Source organism: Emys orbicularis, chromosome 2 (genome assembly GCF_028017835.1).
Source record: "Emys orbicularis isolate rEmyOrb1 chromosome 2, rEmyOrb1.hap1, whole genome shotgun sequence".
NCBI classification, from domain to species: Eukaryota; Metazoa; Chordata; order Testudines; family Emydidae; genus Emys; species Emys orbicularis.
Window position 1 is genome coordinate 29,662,353 of NC_088684.1, and position 24,908 is coordinate 29,687,260.

The window sequence follows — 24,908 nt, forward strand, 5'->3', positions numbered from 1 at the left end:
GTGGCATCTTAAAGACTAACAGATGTATTGGAGTATAAGCTTTTGTGGGTGAATACCCACTTCGTCAGACGGCTCCAATACATCTGTTAGTCTTAAAGGTGCCACAGGACTCTCTGTTGCTTTTTACAGATCCAGACTAACACGGCTACCCTTCCAATATTTAATTATGCCATTAGTCCTTACTAACCTGAATAGGTTCAGTGACTTCAGTGAACTAATTGTACACAGGGAAAGGGAAAAGGTCTTTTGGTTAAGGCACTAGCATGGGACTCAGGAAATCTGGGTATGCTTCCTGCCTGTGCTGTATGTTTTCTGTGTGACCTTGGGCAGTTCACTTAATGTAAGTGACTTGGCTCCCCATGTGTAAAATGGGATAACAGTACTCACTTTCTTTCACACTATGAAATCTAGTCTATTTAAACTGTGTTTGGGAACAGATGGTGCCTCAGTTTGTACAATGCCTAGCACAGTAGAGCTCTGATCTCTGTTGGGAATTGTAGGCATTATTGTAAAACAAATAATACTTCTCATGTGAGCAGGGGTTTGCAGGATTGAGTCCATAACGATTAAAACATATTATAACAAACACTTGTGAGGAGGTAAGTAGAGAGCACTTTGTCCCCCTCTTTATTTTTGAACAGTTTTGTGAAATTATACTTAAAGATCTGATCCTACCAAGATTCATACTTAACATTCATAACTTGATTAGGAGTTTTATGTATGGAAAGCAACTCAGAGTCATGCCCTGTATAATATTAATTATTATTAATAATAAATAATGTACTGTGATATTCATTTGCTCAAAATATGTAATTTTGTTCCAGATGTGAGTGCATGGCTATGGAGAAAATGTTTGATTCCTCTAGAAATAAAATTGATATTTATTTGCCGTTTCAACAGAAATTGAAAAGGAAAGTTGTGGGGATCCTGGAACACCATTGTATGGTATCAGAGAAGGGGATGGATTTTCCAACCGGGATATTTTAAGGTTTGAGTGTCAGTTTGGATTTGAATTAATTGGAGAGAAATCCATTGTGTGTCAGGAGAACAACCAGTGGTCTGCAAACATTCCAATTTGTATTTGTGAGTACCAAATGTTTTTTTTAATGCAACATATGTCACACTGCCCTTGAGTAATTGCTTGTGTGATTAATTGCAAAGTTAGTACAATGTAATTATTTTTTTCTGGCATGGAGAATTTACTCTTGTTTAGCGAGAGCTTCACAATATACATTCTATGACCACTTACGCCAAATATACATTCTATGACCACTTAAAATATTTTTTCTCTTCTTTCCTCTAGCAGTTATTAAAAGGAAGTTTTATTCTGTGCCTACATATAAAATGTTATTGTTAACATACTGTATTTTCTAGGAGGCTGTATATTTTATGCGTAAGATATTTTTATAGTAACTATTATAAATTGATTAAATAAATTAAGTTAGAAATTGCTGTATTGCAGTCAAAGGCATTTAAATTATTTACAGATGTTTTCCATGCATTATGCATGAATATATTTTAGAACTTAAATAATCATAGAGATGTATATTTCAGTTGTCTATCAATAATATTATGCAGAATAAACTTGACCAATTATATATATATACATGTATATATAATGTTAAGAGAGAGAGAGATGTTGGTTACTACACATATATGTGTGTAGTAACCAACATCTCTCTCTCTCTTAACATTTACATAAAATATTATGGGCCAAGCATATTAAGAGCATCATCACTCACTTTCATCGTTGTAAGTTAATTTAATATTGCTTAAATGGTGTGGTTAGACATGAAATATTGTCTTGATAGCAGCAAAATAAGCCTACCCTTTTTTTGTGGCTAGTTTAATTCTTGTGCTTATGTATGAGCTACACATGAGAATGGCAGAATTGACCTTCTGACTCTTAATGTACTCAGTGAGAGGTTTGTTCATCTGAACAGTTCCCTAAAGCAGAAAATAAGTGGTGCCAAAAGATTAAGGACTGTTGAACATGGATAAAACATGAGGACTGCTGTGGTTTCCAGAATCCCGTTACTGTTCTATGTTGCCTGGGGTGTTGCTTTCTGCAGGAAGCCTGTAGAGACAAAAGCAGTGAGAAGATACAAAAAAAAAAAAAAGAAAAAAAGAAAAGAAAAATCAAATTGATAAGTTCTCCTTTGGCTTCTTAGCTGGTCCCAAAGACATTGGGTTTTTCAGTTGCAATAGTAAGCACGTCTTAAAGAAATTTTAGGAAGAGATGATCATATGAGACAATTCTCTTGAAAATAGGTTCTACTCTGTTCTCTAATTTCTTTCTCTTTCTTTTGATAGTTCCTTGCCTTTCTAATTTCACTGCACCGATGGGAACAGTTCTTTCACCTGATTACCCAGAAGGATATGGAAATAATTTAAACTGCATCTGGACAATAATCTCAGACCCAGGGAGCAGAATTCATCTCTCTTTTAATGACTTTGACTTGGAATCTCAATTTGACTTCCTTGCAGTTAAAGATGGTGACTCTCCAGATTCTCCAATACTTGGTACTTTCACTGGTGCTGAGGTTCCTTCGCATCTTACCAGCAACAGTCATATCTTGCGTTTGGAATTTCAAGCTGACCATTCAATGTCAGGACGTGGCTTTAACATCACTTATAACAGTGAGTAGTTTTTCAATGTGGACTTGTAAAGTACATACATCCAAATGTGTGGTTTGTCTTCTCCCTGAGTACTTTGCTTGAATCCTGCTTCCCGGCTCTTTGTGTTTTGTCGTAGGGTATTTCTAGATTGCAATCACTGAGATTGCAGCTTGAGTAAACGTTTGTGTGCTAGGTGTAATATAGTTAGCTCCAGTCCTGGACTAGTGAAAGTGGTCAGCTCATGCTTCAGCATAGGCTAGCCCTGCAAGTAATTACCTAGGGTTATGAGTAGCCTTGTACAGCCTGGCACTACTGAAACTCACACAGCTGCATCTTCACTGCTCCAGTACTCAAGCTAGCAAAAATAAAACTAGGTCAGGTAAATCTGATCAATCTGCAATCACTGCCTGTGACTGTAGTCTAGACATACCCTTAGACTGTCAGAATGTCAGCCAGCTGGGAATACCAGGTGGGGACAAGCTAAGGCTAAATTTGCCTACTGTGCAAAACATGCTTTTTATACTGTTATCCTTCACTCCCATCCCTCCCTGTTTATCTGTTTCATCCACATCATGTCTTATCACAAATGTAGAATGTGAGCTCTGTCGTGACGACACTGTCTCCTTATTACTCGTTTGTACAGCTCCTATTACAACGGGTCCCTGATCCTTGAGGCGCTCCCATCTACCACACTAATACAAATAATGTGTTAGCATAGTCTGTATTTCTTATCCTTTGTTGTATTCTGGGCTCCTTCACTACAATGTATTTCTTCTATTGCTTAAAGGCCCGATCCTACAATCACATATTATTGAGACTACTGTTTTACTACCTTGAGTAAAGGTTGAGTTCTCACATCTGAGTTGTTGTCACATAAGTAAAGCTTAAAGCTACCCCATGTGAGGAAATGTTCACAGAATGGTTTCTAAGGCTCCCATCCTGCAAAGACATATACATTTTCTTAACTTTATGCATTGCAAGTTGTCCTGGATCTTTTGCAGGATCGGTGTCCAAGATTGGGGTATAACCACAGTCATAAATATTAATATTTTTCTGAAGGATTTAATTTGTCTGTTTACAGCTACTTCTCGGTGTTAGGATTACAGCCGAAAAGGGAGATGCAGAGTGATTAGCATAGCATAACTTTTTGTTAATTATATTTTTCTTAGGGACAACAGCACTTCATTAAACATTGAGAAAGCTGATGGTTTAATATTTCAAGGTCTTATAAGTATAGCAGTCAGAAAAGATGTCTATTCATATTGGCCTTGCTGAAAAAGTGCTGTTTTTTCTCAACACTGAGCCTAAGCAATTAATAACAATGCGAGTTTACTGCCTTTCTGAAGTGACACCGGTGGCGAATACCATCACTAATAAGTTGTCAAAGTGTAATTGCACACCGTTAAAGTTAAATTAGCTGTGACATATGTCATAGTATCTTGCTATATAAAACTGCTGCCTTTGGTTTTCTATCTCTTTGTATTTCAGATTGTGTCTTTCTTTGACTAAAGTGTCTATTACACATCTTATTAAACCTAAATTTAAATTAGATTATTCTATTCCTAGGGATTTACATAAAGAAGATTAATAAATTTAGTTACAATTTCTAGGTTTGTTCATATATCTGTATATTTTCTTTAAAAATACATTTGAAGTATTTGAAAGAATTGCAAGCCACCAGCAGAACATTATTGTATGTTTTTAAACTTGCAGAACTTATAACTAGCCTTAAAAACAAACAAACAAACAAATAAAAAACACCAACTTTTCTGGGAGTCAAGCATGCCAACTTTCATTCCCCAACAATTTTTTTACATTAAAGTGATGAATCCTTAAAACAGGAAAAGGCATCCTGAGAAAAGTCCACACTATTGTATATTAATATACAAACTATCATATCATTCCCAAGTGCTTTTTTTTTTTTTTTTTTTTTTTTAAGTAAAGCAGATTATGTTTGAAATTCAGGGCTCTCCTGAATTTACTGTAAGTGTAATGGTGGGGAATGGAGAGAAGATTTGCTCTCTGCCAAGAGCTAGAAAAAATCCAATGTGAATAGGAACCTTTAATTTATAGAGGATTTTTCCATTATTTGTTTTTGTTTTTCCAAGTGAATAAAACTATTTTGAATCGCTAGACTATGGGCCTGGTTCTCCTCTCACGTTTACACCTCCTGTACCCTGGAATTACTTCAATGATTTAAATGGAATTGAGCCTGATGAGAGTACAGAATCAGGGACCCTATTTTTAGGCCTGTAGATATTTCATGCACTTGAGATAAGTCTCTAGCTCAAAAACTTAGATGGCTCTGTTTGAAAAAGAAGAAGAAAGAAAGAAAACCAAACAAAACAGAATTGGAATTGCTGACCAGAAAAAAGAAAAAAAAAATGTTGGGAAAATAGAGTGCTTTGATTATGATGTCCCTCAGCACATAGAAATCATTTATAGTATGTGTTGATAATATCTGAACATTTGCTCTTCTATATGAAAACAATGAGAGCGTTACCTTAGTAACCTCTACTAAATGCATATATTGGCATATATGTTACAATAATATTGTTTAAAATAATAGTGCTTTTCTACATTTTGCAATAGATTTTAAATGTCTATATTTTAAAATTCTTCCTTATGGTTATGTTTAAAGTAGAATTTGGGGGGGGGGGGTGAGGGAGAGCAGAAGGGAGGCTCTTAAGTTAGCATTATACTTGCAAAAGACAGAAGTGAGAGCAGCCCCATATACCATGTCTATTTTTTCTCCAGTAATGGCTCATGTTGCAGTCTGATAACTTACTGAGACATCCTTTCCACAATGTGTGAGCATAACAGATTGCTCTGAAGGCCAATCATAGGAAGAAAATTCCTGTTAGTTTGAGTGTCTTATTTCATTTGTGGTATTCCATTATCTATTAACACTTATGCTTTATATAAGTCTAATCATTTTCAAAACCATTGTTTGTCTCCTCTTCCTTTCAATATAATATTTTATTTCATAGAAAAAAGTACAGTGTTCATTCTTTGGTAAGGAGACTGTAGGCTAAACAAATACCACACTCAAGGGAGGATTTTATTTGTGTGTTACTTGAAGAAAGAAAGGTGGTTCCTTATCCACATTTGGGGGGAGTTAAAGGGACCTGCAATATAAGTACTTAAAAAATTGTCCTAAAAGTGTATGCCTCTCCAGACGGGGATGGGGTTCTGGTCTGCAGACCTCACACCTGTGTGAGTAGTAATGCCATTTGCTACTCTAACTCCCGAAGATCACTTTGCTTCTGGTTCAAGCATGACTGACTTCTATTGTGTAACATCTCTACAGTGGAGAATGCATCCATATCTGTAATACTAACAATTGTGGAATCCTTTTTTACTTTCTCGCATAATACCCCATATTCAGATGTCAGAGTACTGTCCTGGACAGAAGGATAAATCCCTGAAATAGCAAAATGTAATTGGTGTTATGCAGTATATTGGCATGCCAGTGAGCATAAATGTCATGAAAACCAGATCTACTATGTATACTATTGATATGTCTGAGCCTTCTTGAGAATATATTTCTCAATGTCAAATGCCGATTTAAGGATATACATCTGTGTCTGTCCTTTGTTATAGTATATAGTACTGGGGTCATATTAATGTTATAGTAAGTGAAAAAAGGTTGCAGTCAATCTCTTCACTAAAAGTACTGACTGTACATAATTTGTTGGGGGTGAAAAAAGATCTATTTGCAATTCCCAGCAATTCCTGCTTATTTGAATGACCTGAAGCCATACAATATATCCATATTTTCATCCCCAGAATTTACAATATTTCCCAAGTCAAAAATTGAACATTTTTATGGCATTTTGTATTGCCTGATTATTATGGATCTCACTATTTTTGTAAACAACATCTAAGAAATCTTGTTGCTAAATGCTAAATCATTTACATCAAAACATTCTACTTTATACCAATATATCTTTAATGAATGGGAAAATGACATAGGTCTAATTAACTTCTGCCACAATATCTGCACATTTTTTTGCTTTCCTTAGAACATATAACATTACTAAGGTTCAATTCAGCAGGTAATATAAAACATTGTTTACACTTGCGTACAAGATGGTTAAAGGGGTTTAACCAGAAGGCTGTTTGCTATTTTTCAGATATCTTCAGTTGAAAGATACTTATGCTATGGTTTATGCTATAATCATAAATACAAAACCTTCATGTAGATAGAAGATTTGTATACCCAAATGATCTCAGGAAATAAGATGATGGATATAGTATGAGAGCACTAACTAATTTCAAAACTTTTTTTATAAATTTTCACTGAAATTTTTGAATGAATTTAGTTTGCTTCTTTTGGGGTTCGTTTTCTGTGAACATTTCGCAAGAATGATTGTCCAAAGTAGATTTCAAAGTTGCTTGTGTGGATATCTGTGCAGGAAGTGCTCGAACATTTATGTAATCATGGAAGAGAGCAAAACAGTGATTTATTTTGGCCAATCACAGTTAAACAACACAGCTTACATAGTGAATACTGTCAGAGAACTGTCCATGAGAAATACATGCAGTGTAAAAAATTCACCAAAAAAATCTATTTTTCAGTACAAAATAAATTCAGTGAAATTGACATCTACTTACTGGTATTTTTTTAGGAGGAAAATATGGTGAAATTGATTGGATGAATTATTTGTTGCATATTATTCTCTCAGCTCTAATCTGTAGTCATGCCCATGTATCTTCCTAGTTTTGTGCCCACTCACCAATTGTTCTTTCAGGCCAATTTAACTACGTTTCTGTATAGGGTGACCAGATGTCCCATTTTTATAGGGCCAGTCCCATTTTTTGGGACTTTTTCTTATATAGGCGCCTATTACCCCCCCACCCTGTCCCATTTTTTCACAGTTGCTATCTGGTCATCCTATTTCTGTATAAATGAGAAGTGCTTATAGCGTCAGGCTGCTTAACACTACAAGTACCTTCTCTTCAGCAAATTATCCTATCTTGTACCTCCCCCAAAACTCATCCTTCTTCAAGTACAACAAATACACAAAAGAATAATTTACAGGTAATGTTATTCAGACTGACAGACACCATGTTCAGTGTTGTAAATTTTCCACAAGAAATTGATGCTAAAAGTTGTATGTAACACACTTCCATATAAAGAGAAGATCAAAGTAAGCCATGAATAACAACTCTGTATGTTTCCTTCTAAGGGTATGGGTGTAAGGATAGTTATGCCCTCCTCTGGTGTGTGTGTGTGTGTGTGTGTGTGTGTGTGTGTGTGTGTGTGTGAATGAGTGTTTGTTTTTGTGCACTCAATGTACAGTTTATTCAGTTACAAAAACAATGAGCCATCCTTACTATCTCATACGGACATGTACGGAAACATAACTCTCCTTTCTGCATTTGCCTTGTAGGTACTGCTTAACCTTTTACTCTAAGGCTTTGTCTTCACTACCCGCCGATCCGGCGGGTAGCAATCGGTTTATCGGGGATCGACTTACCGCGTCTAGTGAAGACGCGGTAAAATCGATCCCTGATCACTCTGCCGTCGACTCCGGAAATCCACCTCGGCAGGAGGCGGCAGCGGAGTCGGCGGCAGCGCGGCAGCGGTCGACTTTCCCGCGTCCTCACCGCTAGGTAAGCCGACCTAAAATACGCAACTTCAGCTACGGTATTCACGTAGCTGAAGTTGCGTATCTTAGGTCGGACCCCCGCTGTAGTGTAGACCTAGCCTAAGGGCTTATCTACGCTAGAAAGTTTTGCTGCTTTAATTATACGAATATAATTAAGATGGCAAACTCCATCACAGTGTGGTTGCAGCTATACCAGTATAAAAGTCCTTTTACCAGTATAAGTTATTCCAGGTCCTGAAGCAAAAGAAGCTATGCCAAAAATAAGGCACATTTATAACAGCATTACTGCTTCCACTCTAGGTCTTTTACTGGTGTAGCTATTGTAAAAAGTCATACCTCTAACCAGCAGAGTTACACTAGTATAACTTTCCTAGTGTAGACCAAGCCTAAGTTTGATATTGGTCCCTTCTGACCTTAAAGTCTATGAGTCTATGAGTCTAAAAAAAAGCAGCTGTCATTTCAGTTAGAAACTGCACAATAGAATTTTTCCTTTCTATAGAGCCCTAAAAATGTCAACTTACTTGTAAGGCTTTATCACATTCTTTTTTTCCCCCTTTCTCTTGCTTCTGTTTTAAAGCTTTTGGACATAATGAGTGTCCTGATCCTGGAGTACCAATCAATGCACGGCGTTTTGGTGACAACTTTCAATTAGGGAGTTCAATCTCAGTCATTTGTGAAGAAGGATTTATTAAAACACAAGGAACTGAAACCATTAGTTGTATACTAATGGATGGGAAAGTAATGTGGAGTGGACCTATCCCTAGGTGTGGAGGTATGTTAATATTTATGCTATTGCTTTTCTATTTAGGATAATTTATCATTACTTCTTTAAAGTTGTCATAGGGTGAAATTCACACTTCTTCCAAAGACCAGCACAAAGACTATGCCTCACTTAAGTCTCACTGAACCTCTGCAAAGGAGTGAATTTCATTCATTCTGAATATTTTCTAATTAGTGCAAAAATAATTACAATTAGTTTCTCTAAGTCAATTTTCTCTAAAATTTATTTGAGAATTTCTGAGAGGATGACTTAAATTTGCTTATTTAAAAAAAAAAGCAGAACAAATATGCTAATAAATTGCAAATATGAATGATAGTAGCTTATGCAAATTGTCTTTACTTTTCCACCTGACAAGTTGCTTATTTTTGAAATAGTTATTTAATTTTCTTTAAAGAATGAGTTAGTTATTCATAATATTATTGGTAAAAACAAAAACAAAACTTGTTGAAAGCAGTCTTTGATAGTGATAATAGGTATTTGTTGGTAACATTTAATTTGTTTGATATTTTGACTTTGAGTTAGGTCTGTTGAAACAGAATGTTTTGTTGATCCTTAATTTCCCTTTAAAAGATGTTCTGAAAAAGATTGTAATGTGATAATTGTTTCTTTTTGGGGATAAGACATCAAACCAAGGTTCTGACTACTTGAAACCATTACAGATTTTGGTAAATTCTTTGTTAGTGTAAATGGTTAGAATTCCACTGAGGTCAATGGAGCTGCACCCATTTACACCAGTGGAGAATTTGGACTCTTATTATTTTGAATTGATCGAAGTTTTAATAGCATGCATGGGTCACTACATTTTTAATCAGATCACTGCATTATGCCTACTTCCATTTGCCTTAAAATTTCAGTTGGATACTGTACTTCTTCACGTTCTGTCCTAAACTTGTGGAGGATCTTGTTGCGAGCTATTAAATATCTGCTAGATTCCACTTCAGAGAGATCTGCATTTCATATATGGGTAGAACGACTTAAATCCCTTACCTGTCTCGCAGGATTATTGACACTTATTTAGAAAATGTGCATAAAGCAAAATTTAAAAAAGCACTACAGAAATGCAAACTATTATTACATGTGGTACCTTGTTCATTTGATGTTGAAATATGTATAGTAAAGAAGCAATGAAATATGGAAGCTGATTATCCTGAAACTCATTCTACAACAACTCCCACCTGAAAAAATCAATATATAAAGCTCCAGAGGCAGAAGGTCCTTACAGTGGTTGAAAGGCAGAGAGGTAACAATTCAACAAGTCATTGCTGAGCTTCTCTTCTTCCTATGCCCCATAACAAGGTTCTGAAGAAGGCAGAACAAAGTTTTTTGCCAATTATCACACAGTACATACTCTGAGGAGTAGTTGATGAAGAAATTCGAAGAACAACAGTCTCCCGCATCTTTGAGCCTTCACAGTCAGTCTTCAGACTAGATACAGTCCAGAGAATGTGTAGGTAGACAGTTTCCCTTTTGATTAGCAGAGCAAATGGACATAAACAGAAGACATGAAAACAATATTGGATCTATTGATGGTCATTGACGCAACTGTCAACTGACTCAACTATGAACCTTGCCAGGGCTGGGTGGAGTGACCTTCAGGGTATTTTGTTCATTTCTCTCAGACAGATCTCAGGGGTATTGCTCAGTTTCCCCAAAGTTCTTTTCTCTAGGCAGGGCTCTGTCCTGTCCCTTTTCTTACTTAAAGAATATATTTGTCCAGTATGGGAAACTGTGAGAAGTTCTGAGCTTTGATGCTAACAATACTCTGACAACTTCCTGTTCCGCATCTCTGAAACCTAGCACAAACAGTGTCATTACCAAGTTAGCCAATGTCTAGGAGAAATAAATGGCTAGATGGAAAACAGCTGGGATCTGCCTTGAGATAGGGATTTTGATATGTAAAGCCAGTTATAAACTGCTTCTCGCAGCAATATCTCTACTCCAGAATGTTAGCCTCAGCAACAGAATTCCCTTCTGATGGAGATGATGAACCCAAGTCTTGTCATCTTTACAATACCATGCTATACATATTTCCTTGTACCAGTCTGCCTCTGCTAACAGTAGCCACAGAAATAGCATAGTGGCCTAGCTACCTTTCACAGGTTGAGCTATGGTCTTGTTGAAAAATACATACCAGATTCAGGAAATGTTTCACTGACTTCGGTTCTCAGTAATTTGAAAATTAGGGCATTTATTTAGGTGTCTAAACTTTGACTTGCGATCTTATCTTTAGGCACTTATTTTAAAAAAATCTTAGACCAGATCTTCATTATATAGAAAGCCTTCTAACAAATTTTAATGGGATTACATACACTAATGCAAGACCCTACAATGTAAGTGTTGTAAGTGTTGTCTATACACTTTCAAACAATTTCCCCTTGTCTTATAGCTTCATTCTTTTAAGAGGTGCAGTCTAAATAAGACTAGCATTCTGATTGTGTGCGGGAGCACTGTTCTTCCAGTGCCTTAAATTTATTTGTTTTGCTATCATTCTGCATTTAGTTTACACTTTCCATGACAAAATAGTCAAGAATATCAACTGTATACAAATGGATTAGTTGTATTAGTAAAAGTTAAGCACCTGTTTAGTGCTTTGCTGTCTAGGGATGGATTACTGAATCAGGACCTGAGAACACTTCCTGGTGCACTGAACAGTCAGTTTAGCAGTATAAACAACAATAGAGCAGGCAGTGGTAAATGGAAGACATTAACAAACCTAAGGCTCTATTCTACTTTTATATCCTCTTTCTTTTCAACATACAAATATTTTCTCTTCTCTCCTTCCCCTTGTCTTCTTGGGTTTTTATTCACTTGCCTCCCTGCTTTTCCCCCTTGCCTCTTCCTTCTGTTTCTCTCTTTCCCTTCTCTGTCTTCTCCATTTCTCTCTCTTTGCACCCAAACACTGATATCTTTGCCCTGGTCTACACTGGGGGTGGGGGGGCGGGGATCGATCTAAGTTATGCAACTTCAGCTACGTGAATAACGTAGCTGAAGTCGATGTACTTAGATCGACTTACCGTGGTGTCTTCACCACGGTGAGTTGACTGCTGCTGCTCCCCCGTTGACTCTGCCTGCGCCTCTTGCGGCGCTGGAGTACAGGAGTTGATGGGAGAGCGTTTGGGGGTCGATTTATCACGTCTAGACTAGACACGATAAATTGATCCCCACTGGATCAATCGCTGCCTGCCGATCCAGCGGGTAGTGTAGACATACCCTTTGTTTCTGAAGAATATGCTTGAATGCAGAATACCATATAGTCTGTATAAGGTGGTCTTGTAGTTCTTGGATTATGTTAATCACACCCAAAACAATAATGCCACACTGATCTACTTTGTAGTTAATGGAGCTGGATGAAATTGCCAATGAAAATTAAAAGTGGAATATTCACTGTCATATCGAGAAGCTAAATTAATCTGGGAACACCTCAAAATGTCCAACCATGCACAAGGCAAACTGATGAAAGGATAATTTTAGCCACTAATTGGAACATATAGTTGAATTCTGGATGGTAGGATTGCTATTGGTAGGATTACTAGTTGGAGAATTAGACATATTTTTAAAAAGTGAAGATATAGATTAAAAAAACACACAAAAAGAGGACCTTTATAAAGCAGAATTTTGTAGCCAGTATTGCAGCTGGTATGGTGTATATAATTGTCCAGAGTTTTATTTTATTTTTTTAAAAAATCAGTGTTCATTATTAATCAGTTCTGTGCAATTAACACTCCAAATGCATATCTTTATTTCATACAGGATGAAATCTACTCCACATGGCTAAATCCCAAATAAATCACACTCTATCCAGGTGAAGGGTAGCATGGTTAGGAAGTCAATTCCACTTCTAAATGAGAACCAGGGAGTGGGGCTGCTTTTATGCTCCCTCCTTTTCCCTTTAGCTACCTGTCTGCTATTTCAATCAGTATAATCTAGAATAACAACTACAGTTTGACCACACCCATTGTGAAGAGGGTTGGGACCACTAGATATAAGTAAACATATACCCCATGCTGCATCACAGCCCTTTCAGCCAGTCTACATGGAGCTCATGTGGAGACACTTTCTGTGTTTTGGATGCTGTGCTGGCACACCTGGGTGGCAGCTCCACATATGATCATCCTGTATAGCTCATATGCAGGATTAAAGTGGTACAGAGAGGTTGCCCTGCTTCTCCATACCAAGGAGAAATAATACCTTGAAAAATAATCTGATGTTATGAACTACGGAGTCTGCATAGAATCACCAGTCAGATCTGGTCCCCAAATAAGTACCAATTGTGAGCACCTGTTAGCATTAGGCTTTCCTCATGCCCATATATATAGAGTTCCTGGCTTATGGTTCCTTGAGTACTGTTACATTCATGGCACACACATATAGAGACGTTAGATAAAAACATAAATTTCTCTTGCTGGAAGATTGCAGCATAACACTACTTTATATTCCGAACAATAACAGAGAGGAACCCCAAAAGAGAGAAAAAACAGTCTGTTCCCTAAAACAGAGGCACAGATCAACTCATTTTACTCTAGGCTGTCTGTCTTCAGACTGTCTGCTTCTTAACACAGAACACATACTTCCCCATAGGCTGCAAGCAGGAGCAGGACAAAAACAAAACCTGAAATTTAAAGTGACAGCTTACACTTTTAAAACAGTTTTCAATACACCACAATTTCCATACATGGAAATAACTTGGAATGACTTTGTGGGAACTCTTAGAGCATGTTCAGAGACTCCTGTTTGATATTTCATGTGGGCTCTCCTTTGACTATGAAATGTTTGGCTGATGGCTGCCTCTAGTTATAATATATTTCCAATATTTTAATTTTACCTGGCTGATGACAGGAATACATGTCAGTCAGCTACAAAAGGGGGTTTGAAGAAGCAACAAGCCCTAAAACTTAGTATAAAGGAGGATGGAAAAATGATCCCATTAGCGAGTTGACTAGAATGTTTTATTTTTAAAAGTTAGGCATTTAAAGATAAGCCTAGTACCTCTCTGTAGATGTGAATATGAAGGACTCCTGGGTCTTGGAGTTCAAAACACAGTAGTGGATTTCAAATTTTTTTTTAAAAATGGAATCATGCATTGCAGGCATCAGGAAGAGCCATATGCAAGGGGGAGAGAGAATAGAATTTTTTAAAATGCCTTTATTATTCTCAGCTTCCAAACATGAAAATAAATTACTTTGAATGTATGTAACCATACCATACTAATACTATACTAAAAGCTATACAACACTATACCATATTGTACTAAAAATACTAAATATAGCAATAGGTATTCTCTGTGTGTTTTAGAGCTAATCCTTAGTTTGAAGTTAAAATTTACAAGAAACTTTTTTTTTAATGAGAAAATGCTGATTTGCACAAGTGTGACAAAGTTGAATTCTTACTATGGTAATACATTGACTCAAGATAATACCATCTGGTGTTCCTATTTTTGTTGATTTATTTTTCAGTTTATAGGCTCCATATGTGTTATGAATATGCATGCATGGTAATATGCACTAAAATGTAGTAAAAATTCAAGATAGTGTTAACCCTTTGATTGTTGATGTCCTTAGGCATTTAAATGACACACTGTTTTGGCTGATAAAGTAGAAAGAGGAAGGCAGCATAAGGTTTAGGATCTAAACATAAGGAGTCAAATCTTTAATGTATCACTAAGAGTAAAACTGCAATGCAGTAATAAAATAATTGAAAATTAAAGACTAAACATTATTTAGGCACAGTTCTCAAAACTATGTAATTTTGAACTTAGTACAGAATTTACAAAATGCTCTTGCTCATCAAGAAACTATTTTATCTTTGTTAGACACATACGGACATTTAATTACATCACAGTGTTTAGGGTTTGTATCCTGCTGCAGTTGGGACCTTTGTCATTGACATAGGAAAAAGATAGGGCCCTATGTTCTTCAAAACATAAAATGTCTTTTTGACTGTAGTTCATCATTTTAGCATGGGAACTTCCCAATTTATTTAGGAACATTAGAATATAAACATAAGCATCATGCCATATGCTCTCCAATTCTTGTGTTATAAAAAACAATATACCTCCTTTATAGTGAAGAGATGAAGAATCTTTGAAAAACTTTTACAAAACAGAGCTGTGTAAGTTAATATGTATCATGTCATCTAATCATGAAAAATATATTACTTATAAGGAGCATGGATAGAAATAATCACTGCACAGATATCAAAAACTTGGGCACTCATGGAGGAAGAAGGAAAACACTGCATTGGTACACATGTGGCAGAATCTTAGTAGAGAGCCAAGACCTATAAAAATGTGCAACAAGACTTTCCAATCCCTTGGCAGTATAAAATGAAGTGTAGCACTCTCCACTTTTGTGGATGGCACTGGCTGCATAAATATTCACTGAAACAGTAATATTTTGGCACAGTATGGTGCAGCTTTTTTTTCTGCTAATGAGTTTACTTCTGTCTGTCTTATCTAATTAGGTACTAATATGACCTCCATCACCATATTATATGAGAGCTTTCCGGTAGTTAAAAATAGGAGTAAGAGTAATAATCTATTTATTTCCTCCCCAGACTGTAGGTGAAACAGCTTAATTTTTTCATAGGTCATTTGTTTTCTTGGTGTATGGGTGTAACTAATTATTGCTCACTGCAGCATTAATTTACTATAAGTTTTCCTTAGTAGCTTAGGGTCACGACCAACTCACAATGTAATCAGTGGAAGTCTTTCCATTGACTTTAGTACAAATTAAATTGAACCCTTAATTAAAATCTAGAATAAATACAGTAGCATTTTAGTTATGTCCATACTCCTCCCAAGTTACCTCAAACCACTTCCTGTCTTTTGTTTTGGAAGTGCCTATGGAAACCTCCTACTAACAAGTCATACGTTTTAGCTTATGTGTAGAAAATAAGAGGCAGGTTTAGTAGCTGCATTTTTCAGCAAATCATGCAAGCTGTAGAGCATATGACAACATTGTTTGCTACATTTTGCTCAGTGAAAACTTTATTCAGCAAAAAAACAAAATAAGAGATTAAACGTGTATATATGATTGACCCAGAAGGACATTTGTTTATAAATGTGTTCTGGGTCAAACAAGAAAAGTTGTGGATACTGATTTTGGTGGTGGAAAGCTCACCCTTCACTTTACAAAGTTCACATTTCAGTGTTGGATTATTCTTCTCTCTATTTAAACTCCTTACTGGGACATAACAGATAGATGATAGCATAATATATGTCCATCGTAGACCTCAAGAGCAGGCCAGTCAAGCCAGAGCAGAGGATATTTTTTCGGTGTTGACAATAGCATGGTAGGAACCCACTCCATATTGCCTGAACATGCATGGTGAAATCTCACAAGGTAATTTGAAGAATCAGCTTAGGAAAGTGGCCTACAAAGGGTAAGTAATGAGGTATAAAGTTTAAGTGAAGGGATTCTCCTTCAGAAAATATGATTACCCCCTAAGGATGCAGATCTTAGGAAGCTTTTGAAGCTCATGGAAGCAAATTTTGGCTAGATCAAAACCTTAATTAGCAACTAAGCAAGAAGGTTGCTATATAACAGTAAATCTATCACTTCTTTATAGTTCTGTTGGCCCCAAGCATAATGTGAACATGTTCACTGGAACAAACAAAAAAATTAGTTAACTAAATGTTTACTTAAACAAATTGTATTTACCTAAGGACTTTGTAAATTCCCCCCACCACACCCCCGACGCTGGCTGTTTATGCTGCATTTTAACTTTAGTAAAAGTGCAAGCTTCCAACCCTTAGCAATCAAACTATCCAGAATTATACACAGATTTCCCCAGGGTATTGGCATATAAGTGTGAGGTTAATTGTTGCTTGATCACCTCCAGAGCTCTCCTGGCAAAATTCCCCTAACATAATTAGTTCAGCAATCATTTATGTAATACCGCTAGAAGGACTGGGATAGGCTTATTTTGACTTTTTTATTAAATAAGGTAAATTTGGTGTTTTATTACTGAAGAGCTTCCTAAGGGCTATAGTGAGCATTTGTCCTCAGCCCTGAGTGTGCACTGCCACATAGGTGTACTATGCAAAAGGGGATGCACAGGGAAGGGATTGTGATCCAGAGAGTTACAGGTCTTTCACTCTGGAATGAAATAATTTACTGTAGTTCTGAAAAAAAGGTACAGCTTTCTTCCCCCATAGCACTCGGTGAGTTCTTCTGGCTGATGTGCTCTGGGAGCTTGTGTAAGCTTGTCTACTTGGTTGTGCAAGTCACTGGTCAGCAGGTCTTGTGTCCCCCTTTGTGCCTCACCTACAGAAGATGTGAAAAAGATTGTTAAAAAAGTTTCCATCAAAGCTGTTTTACAACAGAAGATTGGGTTTTTGTCAGAATGAAGATTTTCATTAAAACATTTAACTTTTTGTTGGAAAAAAATCAAAAAAATTCAGTGTTATTTTTTTCCAACCACACGTTGACATTTTCTGTAAACAAACAAAAATATTTCTTGACCAGCTCTAAATGTGAGTCTGTTACAGCCACCAGCTACAGAGCTCTTTAATTCATGATGTAGAGATACAAGGAGACCTTAGGCATCTAACTGCTACATCAAGCACCTACAGTGCAACATTTAGGCACCACTGGCATTCACAAAACCTCCCCTCTGCGGCCACCTACTCCTGTAGGTGACTAAAGTCTCTAGGCACATAAGTTTCCACTGGCAAAATCTCTAGGCACCTACATTTTTGCATGCACAAAGCTACCTAAGTCCTGACAGTGTTGAGCAGCTCGGCACCTAACTCAGCTGAGCCCCAATGGGATTCACAAATCAGGCATTGACTTGGACCCAGCAGCAAAATCAGCACAGATATGCATGGAATTAAGCGGCAGTCTGCAAATTTTATTACACTTTAACACAGGGGAGGGGTGCTACCTGCCCATCTCTCATACATTCCTATACTAGGCACTTACTTGGTTCCAGTGCAGAAGTTACAGGGCTCCTTACTATATAACTAAAACTTTCATCAGGGTTACAGGGTTCCTTACCATATAACCTATAACACAAAGTAAGCTCTCCCCAGGCTTCAGCTCTGAGTCGTAGCACTCTCTCCCCCACCCCCACGAGGGGCACAGAGAGTGCAGTAGGGTGGGGACCTTGGACCGCATAGGCCAAAAGGAACTCAGCCCGCAAGGGCCACAAGGTCTGACCCTATCACATGACCCCAAGGCCCAACACCAAAATCTCAGGACTGTTACCTTTGGGAACCATTCATTTTAGTCTCTTACCCTCACAGGAAACTGGCGACAGGGGGCACCAGCAACTTGCGTGGTTGCTTCCCTCCCAAACATGCCACCTGGTATCAGAGCACCTGCTTAATCCAGGCCTGCACATGCTGTAGCCGTATGTCAGCACCTCCATCTGACAGGTGTACGCCATCATCCCTGACAACCTCCAGCCGATTGTAACGGATGTCCATATGTGTAATCACTGAACCCTTATCCAGGAATATCTTGGTGACCCCCTTATTTACTTTCTTTGTAGCCTTGTCCACATGGGCTGGGTCTCCTCCAAGCCCTTGCCTGTCAGTGAGTGCAGAAGTGACATGAGCTGATCCCACTGCATGCCTCTCCTGGATGCAAACAGCTTCAGCTCAAAGCTAAGCTGAGATCTGTCTGCCATCCTGGCTGTTCTCTTGTGGGCACAAATCCAAACATTGCGTATGCTCTGGATAGCTTCTGAAACAAACAGGCTCACTGGGTTAGTTACATTTTGCCATTCCCTGCTATCTTTTCATTGGTACAGATGCAAATCCTATAACACCTTGATTTTCAGGGCTCTGTAGCGTGCACCTGCTGCAGGCAAAAAACCCTGTGCAGCCGCTGACATCGCTGTGCTGATACTGAAGGAATGAGTACTGAATTTATATGGGTCAAGGTTTTTCTTGGTACCATGCTGAATTGGTACCTTGCCAGGAAGCTACCATCACCGTGTGTGAGCAGCAGGCCTGGCTTCAGGCTCTGGATTTTTAGTGAGGCTCTTATTGCCTTTAAAGGACACAAGCGCTTCTCTTCACATTCCTTCACTACCTCATAAGCCCCTCTTCCCTTCTGGTTTCTTTGAGTACCTTAAGTGCAGAGACACTACTCCTGTAGATAATTGCACATCTCTTATGTTTAATGCACGTTGGGAACTGTCCACAGCTGCCATAGGCACCAATTCACTCACTCTCAAAGCCCTAAGGAAGGCAACAACAAATGGCGCCTTAAATAACATGGCCTCCCACCCATAGCTACAGCCTCAGCAGAGCATTTGACAGCTCTATCGGGGCTTCCGGTGTTATGGGTAACCTGACATCCCTCTGGCACCCACTCCTCCTGGACCACCCTTCTAAGAGTTTATGTACTATGAAATGCCTGCACAGGTCTGGGATACTCCAGGAGGACTGGCCCACTAGTTGGACAGAGATAGTGGAGGGTCCCACCCACAGAGAGTCAGTGGCACCACATATTGCGCCACCTAGTGTGTATGTATAGGTCACCCCCAACGAAGTCCTGCCTGTGCCCTAAATTCTACAAACTGTGACTGGATGGCCTTGTAGGAATTTAGAGTCTGCAGGGGAACCGAGTACTTGACTAGTCCTACAGCTGTCATGAACCAAGGTCCAAGAATTTTTGGGACATTGGCCATGGATCTCTGCTGGCCAACGGGACGAGTTCTCAGAATCTGCCATCCTGAAATTGAGAGAGCATCGGCAACATCATTATCCACTTCCGGGACATGCACTTCATGAACAAGGATGTTAAACTACAGGCAGTGTACAAGGAAGGCTCTCACTGGCCCTTACTTGAGCAGTCTTAGCCAACTGTCTGTTTACAATATGGAGAACAGATTGGGTTGTCACACCAGAAACAGCCTTTTTTGTTCTGAATGTTTTCTCCCAACTAGTGACTGCCACCAGTATAGGTGGGGGGAAACCTAGAGGAAGGTGATGTCCCCTGTAATACCCTGAGCCACCCAGCTTCTGGCTACCTCTGTGCACACCACTCACCTTGAAAGTAGATGCCAAAACCTATACCTCCTGAGGCATTGGATTGTTCCTGCAACTCAATCTTGAGAAACTAGTCTGAACACATATTGAAACTCCATTTAACCCTTCCAGGAATCTTTCCAACACTTCTAAGTCTTCCTTCATTTCCCTGGTTAATCTGATAAAATAGTGGGGATTTCGTTTTAGAGGAGGCAGATGCCAGATGAGCACAAAATGCCTGCCAGGAGCCACCACCTGGCATGCCAAGTTTAGGTTCCCCATGACCACCTCTAGTTCCTTTAAAGTAATTTTCTTTGCCATTTTAAGATCTCCTATCAGTGGCCTGGCCAATTCCAACTTCTCTGTAGGCAACCTAGAAACCCTGAACTATGTCCAGTTCAATGTCTAGGTATGTTAAACTTTGGGCAGGGCTGTCTGTTTTTTCTGTGGTGAAGGGAAGCCCAGGGCACTTGGCTAGGTTCTGAAATTCCTGAAGTATGTACTCCCAGTTGCTTGTTCTAATCTTCCTGCACATAAGAAGACATCAAGATTGTCATGAGACTGACCTATATCACACAGTTCTCTACCACCTAGTCCAACATGGAGCTGCATCTTTCCAAAGTGGTACATGACACTGAGCATGGCTTTATCAAAACAGTAGTGGCCTTTAAACTGAAATCCAAGCAAGTTAATGTCCCTGGGATTCACTGGAAGCAAGTGGAATGCAATTGATGTCAAATTTTGCCAACATCGCTCCTGGGCTACACTCCCTAACCATTGCTACTGCAGCATCAAGTGTTGAGTATCTCACTGAACACAGCTGGGGTCAATATAATCATTTTATTGATGAGCCTGGGGGTTGGACTGGTGATGGATAAGCTCATATTCCCCCTTCGCCTTCTTTGGTACCACACCCAGGGGACACATGCGGTTCTGGCACTGGAATGTATGGGAAGGGATTTGCCACTCTCCCTGCTGCCATCTCCCAGGTAACCTTTGCCCTTTTTCTATGCTTGAAGCCTTTAGAGGACTTCAGGTTCTCAGCCCAAGAGCTGAACCTCACATCCTCATATGGGATTTGAAGAGAGTCCAAAAATCCATGTAATAAATAAAGTATGGCTTTTTTCCCCATGGAGTAGTCCAGTAACAAATTCCATAACCCTGTATCTTAATTGGTGAAAGAGCCTTTTCTGTGGTTACTGCCTCCCTGTGTAGCATCTCTTGAAGAACTGGGACCTTGCAGATTCCCTTTCCCACAGCCCTGTTAGAACTGCCCTTCACCCCCATAATAGGAGAGTGCGCAATGCTGACCGCCCCCCTCCAGCCCCCACCTCCCCCATCCTACAGCAGTACTTATACCTGCCTTTGGTACAAAAAACCCAACATTTCCTATCATCAATTCAAAGTACACATTGACTTTCGTATGCATATTTTGAAAATGAGGTTTTGTCACTGGCAACCCACTGTCTGTGAATGCCAGCTGGGCGGCATGATAAGGAGTCATACGTCCAGCCAAAGTTCCTGGTCTATTTTATTCCAGGTGCCTCTGCCACCCTCTATTTAAATCCTCTGTTATACCTTAACCATTCTACCCCACCATATGTAGCATAAGACCTCACTATGAAATCCTCATACTTGAGGAAAGAAATACACCTCTCAGGGCTTCTCATACAAAATATACTTGCTTAAATGCAAAAGGCTGCCAACCAGTTCAAGAGTTTGTGGGGCAAAGGATGGGGAAGAGCAGTTTTCCTAGAGCTGTTTCTGGCAGGGCAGGGCAGGGCAGGGCAGCCCAGGAAAACAGAGCCAGGACCCTCCCCAGCAGCCATGGCAGCACCACCTGACCTCCACCCCGTCCCCTTTGAGCAGGGAGAGTGGAGGGGGGCATGGCAACAAACCCAGCTCCAGCAGGGCCATTCTGTGGCCCCTGGGCTTCCCCCTGCCAACAAGTGCAGGGATGGGGGAGAGGAGGCCATGGTTGCAGGCCTGACCAGGGCTACATCGCTTTGGGTCCTGGCAACTCCAGTGGCCCCCGTCCATGCAACCCTCAGCCTCCCCATCACCCCCCCACCCCAAGCAGAGAGGGTGGTGGCATCAGCATGGAATTTGTTCCTACGGGGACTCCTTCTCAAACACCAGGCAGAGCCTACAAGTGGTGGAGTGCAGAGGTACAACCCCTGCAGTGGGGCAGACACCCCACACACACCGGTGCAGATCCTCTGTCCCTTACTAGCCTCCTTCTGCATCTTGAAGACTATTGTTGTGGCTGCTGGAAGCTGGTGAGTAACCCATTGTCTGCTGGAACAGACAGGAAAGAGACTGCATATGGCCCCTGTGCTGGTGTAAATCCTGGGTGCTGGGGAATGCTCGCCAATGGATGTAGGTCATCTAATAGCACACCTACCGAACTGAGCCCCTCACAAAACACACGTCACAGCAAGGTGGTACTGGTTGTGCCTCCCTTATACCTAATTAGGCAGATGATTAGAGCCCTTAGCTGGGATATTGCCAACCCAGGTTCAAGTCCCTGCTCTTGCTCAGGCAGAGGAGGGATTTGAATCAAGATCTCCAAAGTTCTGGGTGAGTGCTCTAGTCACTGGGAGACTGGATACAAGAGTGGCATCACCATTGTTACCTCCTCCTTTGTTTTGTTTTGTTTTATGAGAAAGGGCTGGCCTGGCTTAGTCGTCTAACTCCAGGAGTGGGTTCTTGGCTGCTAATCCTGAGCAGAGATAGGCATCTACCATAGACCTGGAGTTAGGTACCAAACTTCCCTTGAGGAGTTCCACTTAGACTACATCTCTCTCCTTGATATTCCTGCAGGCTAGTTTACGTGACTCTCTGCTCAATGTGAATCTTTTTTTTTAGATGCCTAATTCCCCCAATACATTGTATTGGGAGACTGGACATCTAACTCAGGATTTTGAATTCCAGTAGGCAGCAGAGTGCCTAAAAATTTAGGTGCTTCAACACATAATTTCTCTTGTGAATCTAATCCTCATACGGTCAATCCCTGGCATGGTGGGCATCACATGGGGTGGGTGGAACAGCAGTAAGACAAAGGCTACACTCCAGAGGGGACTCACAACTGCAATACAAGTAGCTCTAATGTGGTTGCACATGGACTGGGTGATGTTACATGTCTGTGTAGCTCTGTTAGGGCCAGTGACAATCTGCTCCTACATTATTATTCCCCACCTCACCCCCATTTTCTCTGCAGTGGCCTTTACCTTTCAAGGTCTCAGGTTCCGAGCAAGGAGGGCTTAGATTTAACTCCCTTCAAAGGTCATAAAATCACTGCTCAGCAAAACAACACACAACAAAGAACTGGGTACAGCTGCCTACACTGTCATGCTCCCAGCCACTTGTACAGTACTTTGGCCTCTGGTTAATCCATTTTAATTTAAAATAATGAAAAAAAAATGGCCCAACCCTGCAGCAAGTGCTACCTAATCAGTGGCTGGGTTCACTCAAGGCTACCAAGCTTTTCAGTCAAACACTGTAAGAGAAATTTCATCCCTGGAGTAAGGAACTAAAATAACTTCCTTGAAAATGCAGCATTATAATAAAGAAAAATAAAAATCTCAGCCTGTTACTTTAAGGAGAGAAATACTTAGAGATCAGTTGCCTCTTTGACCATGTTTTCTGCAGAGCAAGGCATATTTTGCTTCATTAATATTTTTTCTAAAAGGTAAAACAGGTGCATAATACATGCTTGGTTCACCACATTGTATATGCATATAATTCATAAACTGTCCTAGCATTACAGTACCCATTCTGAAGTGCTGGAATGACATAGTTATTTTTATCTATTTCTAAAATGTGAATATTGCTAGTAATAGAATTACAACTTGTCTAGGATTTTAGAAATTTCACTGAATTAATTTCTATATAGAGAGAATATTAGCTTCCCACAAAACAAATAATAATAAAAAAGCACGCAAGCAGCTCTGCAGCAGTGGTTTTTTCCCCCCAGAAGTATATAGGGGAAGATGATCTCATTTAAGGCCTTTAGGATACTAGTGGACTGGTGAGGTGGAGGGATCTTCCTGCATTTGTTTCTTGCTCTGGGTTTTTTTTTCTCCCACAGATTCCTTCCATCATTCTTTTTTAATTTTGGTGTCAGGGAAAGAAACTTGATTTTTGCAGCACATGTAGTAATGGGTGCCTCTCACAAGGTATACAGATCAGGGTTGGACAATTAAGTAACCAAAGGTTTTGGATTTGTATCAGATGCATAAAGTAGATGAATCTTTGAATTCTCTGAAACTGAACAGACTTTCGAGGACAGTGGTTCCCAAACTTCTCCTGTCATGCCCGCCCTTCCCAGTAATGGAATCTGTCCATGCCTACCCTCCATTACTGCACAGTTGGCTCAGCAGAGGAGCTTGGGCTGAAGGCACAGCTGGGGGACGAACTAGAGATGGGGGAGGAGCTGGGGCTAGAGGCAGAGCTGGCCTGGGGGCAGAGAGGGAATGGGGGTAGAGCTGAGCTGGGTGTGGAGCAGGGAGCGGATCGAAGCTGTTGCTTGGGCCGAAGCAGGGGGCTGAGCGGAGCTTGGGCTGGGGCCATAGCTGGGCTGGGGCCAGAGAGGGGCTGGGCGCCGTTCCATCCCCGTCCCCATGAGGGCTGGCCCAGGTCCCACTGCATGCTCCCCCCAAATCTTCCTCTGTGCCCCCTAGGGAGGTGCGCCCCATAGTTTGGGGACCACTGTTGTAGGGACATTTCTGGCACATCTGCTTCCAGTGATGGTTGGGGAAAAAATCTTAAAAGCTGCCTTTCTTGTATGATATTTTGTTTCTTCCTGATCTAGTTATGGGTAAACACCACAATTACAGTCATTTCAGAACCATAAGGCTTCACTATAAGAAGTATATGAACATTCTGCATAATGTTTATTTTTCCAAGGAGCCCT

The 24,908-nt window shown here is 39.8% G+C and overlaps 1 protein-coding gene across 3 annotated transcripts in view; it reads left to right on the forward strand.

The window, feature by feature from the left end:
* CSMD3 (CUB and Sushi multiple domains 3) overlaps positions 1 to 24,908 on the forward strand; it is a 1,171,353-nt gene that overhangs the window by 695,620 nt on the left and 450,825 nt on the right. For all 3 annotated transcript variants that reach the window (XM_065399724.1, XM_065399725.1, XM_065399726.1), the window contains 3 exons: positions 901 to 1,083; positions 2,314 to 2,640; positions 8,812 to 9,006. In XM_065399724.1, the coding sequence (XP_065255796.1) occupies positions 901 to 1,083; positions 2,314 to 2,640; positions 8,812 to 9,006 (705 nt within the window). The remainder of the gene's footprint in view (positions 1 to 900; positions 1,084 to 2,313; positions 2,641 to 8,811; positions 9,007 to 24,908) is intronic.